At 40.1% G+C, this 9066-nt stretch overlaps 2 protein-coding genes across 4 annotated transcripts; one reads left to right on the top strand and one right to left on the bottom strand.

Moving 5' to 3' along the window:
• Nucleotides 1-696: 696 nt before the first annotated feature.
• Nucleotides 697-4022, bottom strand: scnm1 (sodium channel modifier 1). The gene is made up of 8 exons (XM_049024431.1): nt 3876-4022; nt 3614-3684; nt 3435-3523; nt 3263-3357; nt 2808-2908; nt 2501-2631; nt 2277-2412; nt 697-1547 (listed from the first exon to the last, which is right to left on the bottom strand). The coding sequence occupies exons 1-8, from the start codon at nt 3924-3926 to the stop codon at nt 1412-1414; spliced, it is 810 nt and encodes a 269-aa protein (XP_048880388.1). The 5' UTR covers nt 3927-4022; the 3' UTR covers nt 697-1411.
• Nucleotides 4023-4208: 186 nt separating this feature from the next.
• Nucleotides 4209-8494, top strand: lysmd1 (LysM, putative peptidoglycan-binding, domain containing 1). 3 transcript variants are annotated; one of them, XM_049024434.1, is made up of 4 exons: nt 4209-4320; nt 5140-5425; nt 5975-6297; nt 6751-8494. In XM_049024434.1, the coding sequence occupies exons 2-4, from the start codon at nt 5261-5263 to the stop codon at nt 6926-6928; spliced, it is 666 nt and encodes a 221-aa protein (XP_048880391.1). In that variant the 5' UTR covers nt 4209-4320; nt 5140-5260; the 3' UTR covers nt 6929-8494. The 3 variants fall into 3 exon arrangements, with proteins under 3 accessions (XP_048880391.1, XP_048880389.1, XP_048880390.1); XM_049024432.1 differs by having other exon boundaries at nt 4210-4320; nt 5077-5425; XM_049024433.1 differs by having other exon boundaries at nt 4230-5425.
• The last annotated feature ends 572 nt before the right edge of the window (nt 8495-9066 follow it).

Below are 9066 nucleotides of genomic sequence, written 5' to 3'. Positions count from 1 at the left end.
TGAGAAACCGAAATCCTTGGATGCTCTGGCAGGTGAATAAGCGCGGCTCGCCAAAGTGCGGAACAGACGATCTTAATGGTCAAAAGATGTCAGATCTGATATAATTTACCATGGTGGGACTGTGCAAAATGACAATGCAGTGGCGCTTTAATCAGAGAAATATATGTCAAATCATTTATTAAAAAAAGCAGTACATCAAGGCCGATTCCGCAGTACAAATGTCATCAGCGTTTTCAGTGGGAGCTACAGTACACTTGTATTCCTTTGTTTATTTCCCCATTGTCTAGTTTAACGTTTTTTACATTCTTCTGCAGGCTAATGTTACCTGCGATAAAGCATCTTATGTCACCAAAAGTGCCTTCATAAATAACTCAAGTATTAGCCTGCTTGAGCACTTACACACATTCATACTGGACACCGAGAAAAGGAAATTCAGATTTCATCTAAGTACCCCGTATACTAGAGATATATCTCTGCAATCAAATTACATGATTTATACTGGATCAATGCTTACCTTTGACCCTTTGCCCCATAAGAGACAGATTTACTTTCAACATTTAAATATAAATCGCCAGCTAAAGTTGTTTCCACCAGACAAAAGGCTATGTGGATACGAAATTAATTCAATAAAATTTATAAAAAAACATTCGAATATTTGAATGAGGATAATTAATACCTAATAAAAATGATATACTCTTCATGTTGAAGGAAGTCTGTATGTTTAAACACACACACTGACACAACACATTCACTAATTTACAACAACTTCCATTTCCTCATAGTTTAACGTTTGGAATTTTTACAGACTGGGTACAAAGAATGACCTCGTGCCAAAGACACTCACACCGTTAAACCATGAAATCAGATGACCTGACATCAGCTGACACAGCAATTCTCTGTGGGCTTCCTGTTTGTAGCCAGGCTGGTTTTCTGGGATGTTCCATCACAACAGTATTTTCCTTCTCAGAAGGAATATGTAAGAATGAATGAATGAATGAATGAATGATGTCTCTTTTGCAGGACAGTGTCATTTTGAGATTGACCTCCATCACTTAAGCAAAGAACAATTTTTTAAATGTTAGATAAACAATTATTCAGACCAAAGTGATTTCAGACTTTTCATTCAGGTTTTGGTAACTTGCATACATAAAAAGATATCTAAATAACTTGAGTTTCATTCTCTCCATTACAGTAGAGCCTGAACTAGACCCCAGGTTACATGAAGTATGCTATGCAAGCAGACATATACAGCGAACCACAATATTCCAACCGTGTTGGAATCAAGCTCCTAAGATGGATGATGTCATTTGCTGAGGTGTGTAATCTATCTACCCACTATGCCAGCTGCTCTTTGGCAGACTGACACAGCAGGAATAAAGGTAGAAGACTGAGGTCAGAGTCCACAGTGAGATCAAAGTTTCTCTGGTTCTTCGAGATTTTGCTGCTTGCTGCTGGGTAGAAGAGGAGCGGGCTGGTCTTCATCTGAATCAAATTCAACGTTGTCATCCTTAACCCAGTTCCCGCACCTATCCTGCACCCATCCTGAGCTGAGAGACAGACGAATGCAATCAAACTCCAGTGAGAACTTGTCACAAGTGACAAGAAGTTACGAACAATGCAACTGATCTGCAACTGAGCCACACACTGATCTTTTAAAACTGATTTTCATTAATGGTTCAGTATAATAAAACAAAACATCAACCAGTCAAATGCAACAAAGCCTTTGGAGACAATACTGCTTAGGGTTCTTTTTGCTTATCCGAGTTGGATCGTTATAAAAAGTTAGCAATTACAAATAAGTCCGGTAAAGTATTGCGTCGGGGTGGTGGTGCAGTGGTTAGCACTGTTGCCTCACACCTCTGGGACCCAGGTTCGAGTCTCCGCCTAGGTCACATGTGTGCGGAGTTTGCATGTTCTCCCCATGTCCTCGTGGGGTTTCCTCCAGGTACTCTGGTTTCTCCCCACGGTCCTAAAACATGCTGAGGCTAATTGGAGTTGCTAAATTGCCTGTATTAGTGCATGTGTGTGTGAGTGTGCCCTGTGATGGGCTGGCCCCCCATCCTGGGTTGTTCCCTGCCTTATGCCCATTGCTTCCGGGATAGGCTCCGGACCCCCCGCGACCCAGTAGGATAAGCAGTTTGGAAAATGGATGGATGGAAGTATTGCGTACATACATGGCCATGTACATACCTTATGAATATACAGTTTTTCACGCATTCACATCTCCATCTATATTTAATTTTAGATTAACTGTTTTCAGTAAAGAAGTGAATAACCTTTTCAGTTTGAGATAGTGCTCCAGCTCTCGACGCCTCTCCATTGACAAGGTTCCTGGCTCTGAGACACCTGTGGAGCAGGATATTTTCTTGCTAACCTGTTTCTTCTTTGCAGGTGAATGGTGTTTCTGGGGCACTGCGGAAGCAAGAACTCAGCTGGAAATATGAACCACAAGCAAACGTCGATGGCTATTTCCAGTTCATGTGCTTAATAAGTCAATAACCTGCTATGCTGGAGTTGCTGGGCAGTGCGGTCGATTCCTCACTGATCCTTGCTGCTGCCTCAGTGGCTTGCTTTGGGTAACACAGTCTTTTGCAGTCTGGATGAGAACTTGACTGTTTTTCTGACATGGTGCTTAAAGAGGAGGGGAAAAAAGCCAACGTTTTAACTTTTTAAATTTGTTTTGTTATCTTAAAAACCACAAATAAAAACTTCCCACCATTTATAAAACTACATCGACCCAAAACATCAATTTAGCAGTTATTCATTATAAATATAACATACAATATTTAACACTTTGTAACTTTTACCTAGTCTTCTTGTGGCAGCTACTGTAAGGTGTGGACTTCAGCAAAGCATGATGGGTAATCTTACGCGTTTGAGTAAGCAGAGGAGCCGGACTAATGTCATCCTGTGGAACAGCACATATAAAACACATTAATAATGCATCAGTAAAAATTACAGCTAATGAAATGTGTATCAACAATACGTGTATGGTATATCAGATTTAATCTAGACTCAAGTTTTAAGGTTGGGAATCATGCTTGTACAACTACCGAACAAGCATATGAATGTGTGTTTGGTAGTCAAGCAACTCTTAAGATCTATAAATACTAACGCAGTCAGTATGACACGTCTGCTTTTCAACAGCAGACTTTACTTTTCGGTTTCAAGTAGTACAATAGAAAAAGGGCGAAACCAATAACTAAATTAATATTTAAATGAATGTTTGATAAAAGATCTGCGGCTTATGATGACTGATGACCTTCTTTTGCTCCTCAGCCTGAACATAGGCATGATGTCGCCGTTTCTCAATTTCGTTCCGAAACTTCTCCTTCTTCCCATAAAACCACTTTAGCCCTGATGCCAAGAGAAGATGTCAGTACACGAATATATATTAGCCAGTCTGATGACGGTACAGTTTCAATTAAACTCACCTTCAAGATGTCTCTTTCCCTTTCGGTGAACTGTCAGCATGTCGACAGTGTCAAAAACAGGCCGGTAGGAACACACTAAACAAGTGTACCTGTCAACAGAATCGTGCGTCGACATCAGCTGACATTATCCTTCAATGGCATTTCTAAGCAAAATTCGCTTCACTATAAACTGCCGTTACCTTCCGTTTTTCATAAGGGCAGCTTCATCCTCGGGAATAAAGTTTGATAAAAGATCTGCCACACGACGCTTCTAAAAACACAACAACAGTAATATAACTGCATCCACTGAGTGAAACCACCCAAACTCTACCAACATACATTCATTCCAAATATTATTCGTCCATTTAGATGACAGGCTATCGCGTTTAATTAAGAGTACAAACCGTATCTAGCTGAAAGGCTATGGCTAATTATGAGTGCATACATTACTAATGCAAATACCTTAAGGATATTTAGTTGACTGGGGTCATCTCCCTCCCGCTTGAAAGACATTTTTGCCACAGAAGTTAAGCTGATTTTCTCAGATAATGTTTATTTGCGGCACAAGCTTGAGCAGCCGGAACTATGGGATTTGAGTCTTTTGAAGAAGTGCATTGTGGGTTATCAAATTAAATAATTTAAAATGCCACCCGTTCGGAAAACGCCGAGCTATCATACTCTCCTTTAATTGCTTTATGATGATATAATGATTGCAGAACTTGATGGTACGGATGTTACATTTGCATTGAAAAAGCTAAAGGTTATTCATTGATTAACCCCATGAGCGTTTAAACTGCATCTCCCACAATGCACCGCGTTCGCTCGGGGTCCGAGGTATGATCGGGAAGGATCATTGGAAGGAATCACTTTCTTTTAAACGGATGACAAGTACAAGGATGCAAAAAGAGTGGGTAGTTGTTGAAATGAAATTCTCTGATAAGCGAAATAACGCTGGCCATCATTTGTACTGAAAATATGGTTTGTACTATTTATTGGGGATGGAGAGTTGCTGTCTAAAACGAAGTAGCTGCATGCAGTAATTTATTTTGCTCATATGCACATTGCGAGCGACAGTTGCCTTTCTGTGCAATAGTAAATCTTTGCCTGCTGTAGTAAAAGTTATTTATTTTTAAGAATACGCTACAATTGCCTCATTAATCGTTCATTTGTGGTCACGGCAGTCTATCGCTTCATAACCCAGCAGGTCCCGCGGGCAGCTGAGTTCCGCTGTAATTTGTTTTATGATCTTGTTCTAAGATGCGCTCATACAGCTCTAGGTTTTCCCGGTATAGTGACCAGAGACTGAATTTGGGATCGCGGCCACTTTTCTTGTACTTTTGATAGTATTTTGTTTTTCGCAACCAGAGCTCGCACGCCACGTCCTGCTTTCTGTAGTGAACTAGTGCAAATGTGACAACAGTCGTTGCGAATCTACGGCTTAGATATCAGCCTCTGTGACTGTGGTTAACCAGTTAACGTGACGTCGGCGCTGGGCTACTTTGTTTATCAAAAAAACACACTAATACCTCCGGCGCAAAAAAAAACGCTCCCGAGTGAATAGGCTACTGCTTTTTTTCTGCGTTCATTTAATTCCAGTGGCTACTACTTATGTTTGTTTGTTTTTTTCCACGAAAACACATATAAATTTGTGTTTTCGATGTAGGTAAACAGGATCTACACTTTGACCTACCAAGAAATTACATTTTTATTACATTGTGGTCTTCAGATAATGTACATGAGAAATCGGAGGTTGCCTTAAGAGAGACGATGCTTGGAAACCGCCGCGGAATATCGAGGCTATACTGTGCGACGCAAAGAGATACTTGCTCGGCTGCTCAGTAAGCAGCATGTCATCGGAAAGCGGAGCCAAGCGGCGTCCCGAAGCGAGCCGGACCAGATCGTACGGCAGCCTGGCGCACTCCCCCGTCTCCCCGGTGCGCCTGCGGCAGATACAGCATCATGTGCAACCCGGAGAGACGCTCCAAGGACTTGCGTTGAAGTATGGAGTATCAGTGAGTTGCTTACATCCGTTATTTTTGCTGTGTTAATTTAGTATATTTTACATTTTTTCAGTCATGTTTGGATTGCAGGAGCTCAATTCAATGGAATTTGATTAAAACTTCCAAAACGCTCTTGCCGGGTATATCCATCCATCCATCCATTTTCCAAACCGCTTATCCTACTGGGTCGCGGAGCCTATCCCGGAAGCAATGGGCACGAGGCAGGTTGCTTGGTATATCTCTTTTACAAATGCAAAATACGTGGGCTAACTAATCTATTCATGAAACGGATGACACCGGTTCAAGGATGCAATTTCATGATCTAATATTTATATACAGAAAAGCTATAACTATTTCCAGATATTTTGTCAGGAGCCAACAGCACCCAGTGAGAAGCAGTAGCTGTCTTTTCCTTTATGCATTATCTTATAAGTACATTTCTGGCATCACTGTGGGACAGAACATGTGTAATTGCATAATTTAATTAGGAGGAAAATATACAGTGAATGCAGTCTTGAGTAATGGGGTAAAATGCATGAACGGTGTCCTTTGTGTTCTTAGATGGAACAAATTAAAAGAGCTAACAGACTGTACACCAACGACCCTGTATGCCTGAAGAAGTCTATCTCCATCCCAGTGCTGGCTGACTTTGATGCATTCACCAATGGAGGCTCTGCTGATGAGGAAATGGATCAGTCATGTTCTAATAAACGCAAGGAGGGTCAGGCTAAGCACAGGAAGCCGGCTGATGTGAAGGAGGAGGAGCGAGTAAGACCACCAGAGAGTCCCGAACTCTCACCGATGGACTTCCTGAAAAGAATGGATGCTCAGATCAGTCAATCCAAAATGGCAGCTGTTAAGAAGATCCGCGAAGGACAGAGGGAGTGAGTACTTAATCTCTCTGAAAAAGGGTTGAACAAGAGAACATAATATGGATACAAAGGCGAACCAATTACCAAAATGAGGCATTTTTAATAGTGCCCAGTTTCTACATAGTACTTGTATGGAAACAACTCATAACATTACTTAGGATTGAACCTACCAGTTACATTTGTCTGTACTTGCACCGTACTGAGAGATTGTAGCGGTCTACAGAAGGGTTTTTTGTTCATATCTGTGGTTTTGAATGAAGTTTTTTATTCTTTGTCAGGCTGTGTTTAAGGGTATTTAGACATGAACTTCTAGGCATGAGTATAAGCTAGTGGAGTGGCTAAGTATGTCTGGTATTTAAGGCGTTTGTGTAAATGGGACTGGATTTTGTGCCCCTCTCTTCAGATGGATATTTAATGGAAGAGTAGAAGTCCTCATTTGTTTGAATGTTCCTTCTGTTCCTGTAGATTTGCATGTATAGAAGACTCTCACCCTTATGGAGCCTCATCGTATCCGGCAACTGGTAACGCAGACGCCGCCTGCTGTACCGCAAACCAGCGAGCTATGCTGGGAGCGGTCCCCCTCACCATCACCAAGCGTGCCACAGTGCTGAAGGACCATGAAGATGAGATCTTCGAGCTGTGACAGATCGCATGTTCGCTGGAGATGGCACTTAACAGAGCAAATGTGACAGTTCTTGTGGGTGGCTGGGTGTTTTTGTTTTTTTTTTGCTGAGAATTGTGTGACGTCATTGACCCATCAATATTTTTCTGATCAGTAAATACTGTAATATTTATTACTGTCTTGAATCTCTCGAGGGCCTATTGTTACCACGGGTTTTCCGTCCGAATTTGATGCCTTAATTTTAAGTATAAATGGGCATGCACATTTCAGTTAGATGTAATAGGAAATGCGTGCATTTTAATGTCTTGAAGATACATTTCAAAATGCATTCTACTTCTTACATATTTTGATTTAAATGCAGAAAAATACTTTATCCCATGTGTACCTAATTGGAACATAATTAGAAATGTACTAATTGTTTTGTTTACCAGTATTACCTGACTGCTAAAATTAGCAGGAAATCTGCTGACCTTAATCTTGCAAAATCTTATCCCAGCTGTCTCCCACCTATAGTCTATATATATATATATATTTGTTTTAATTTCCATTGAAATTAGTTCAAAATTAGTTGATTGAAATAGTGACCTGAAGCTGCTGTAATATTGATCCTGCCATTCTGATTTCTGCTGAATGGGATGGCTTATGGCAGGTGGATGATAATGTCTGTTCACTTCTGATTGTAAGGCTCAGTACTGTTTTGAGTCTGTGTGGGTCGTGTGATTTTGTCGAGTAACTTTGTTGCATTGCACGTCCACCTTGCGATGTGGAATTTGTTGACGTGTTTTTCGACACTATTTTTACAACATGTCCTCTGAGGAATTAAGCATAGCGAGGAGCTGTGAAACAAGTTGGGAGCGTAAAGGTCAAAGACGGTGATGAGAGACAAGATTTTGAAATGCTTGGTAGCTGGAAATATTGTGCACTGATAAGAAGTTTGTTAAAAGACATTGGTGTGTTTTTTATTGGCTAAACCAAGCAAAAACTGAGAGTGTAAATTTTGAATACTGTGATCTTCAAAGCCCCCTTTCGACCATAAGTGTGAAAGACCAGCCTTGCAACAAGTCGATGGGGCCATGATGTATTTGCTTCGAATTATAGTAACTTGAATATTGATGATGATAATCGTTATTATTCTTTTATTATAAATATGAACCAACCGTACGGCTCTCCGGAGTAGAAATTCCTTCGACGTATGTTGTGGCAAGTAATATTGCCAAAGCAGAATGTGCATCCCTTTCCTTAGTAATATCAATACAGGTTTCATATGAACTTTTCCCTGTCAGTCTCCCTACCCATAATGACCTTCATATAAAGGTGTGCTGTTTAACGACACACTTAAGGTTACGTTGTCTTATTTATTCACAGAGAATTTAAGCTATTTTTCACACTGGTTAATGACACTGTCCATGTTGAGGTCTTTGAATTTTCAATGTAAGAACCTTGAAAACTCATAACATTGTGAGATAGGTGCCAAATAGTCTATGCAAATATTGATAACATATCTTAATTTGAAAAATGCCAATTATTACCAAAAACTGCTTGAGATCTGTATAGTTTTGAAACTTCAATAAAGTATTACCAATCCTGTGAGATTCTACAAATTGTATTTTTAGTCGAATATCTGAGTACATGTCAGTTTTTCACACAACTCAAACGACCTGTTTTCCCAGAAAGTAAAAAAAAAAAACTGATGACTAATATTTTCCTCTTGATAACTGATGTACCATGTTGCATTTTAGCTTCTTGTAGTTAATTCAGAACTGAGTATTGGGAAACAAATAGTTGAACACTGAAACCTGGACTTTTTTTCAGGAATGGTTAATTTTGTTCGAACAAAGACACACAAAGTTTTGGGTCCCAGTTCTTTGTTTTGGAACTTTTGCTTGTATTTTGGTTTTTTGGACGTAAGCTCTGATGTTCATCCAAATCTTGTTAATTTGAAGCCATACGCTGCACAAAAGCATCTCGGCCGATATTTCTTAAGCGTTTAGGCTTGTAAACCTTGTACTCTTGATGAAGAGGCATTAAAAAATAGTATTGTTTTTTTAAAGTTGTGAGATGTAGAGAGCAGTTACGTATTTTGCTGGGGGGTCCTCTCATGCCACCTAAGACAAATTTTGATTCCATTAGTGTGGAGCATGTTTTCATTTCTGAAAATA

The sequence above is a fragment of the Brienomyrus brachyistius genome, chromosome 9 (assembly GCF_023856365.1).
Source record: "Brienomyrus brachyistius isolate T26 chromosome 9, BBRACH_0.4, whole genome shotgun sequence".
Lineage (NCBI taxonomy): Eukaryota > Metazoa > Chordata > Actinopteri > Osteoglossiformes > Mormyridae > Brienomyrus > Brienomyrus brachyistius.
Note: the sequence above shows the minus strand (reverse complement) of the source record. Positions and strands in the feature narration are given on the sequence as shown.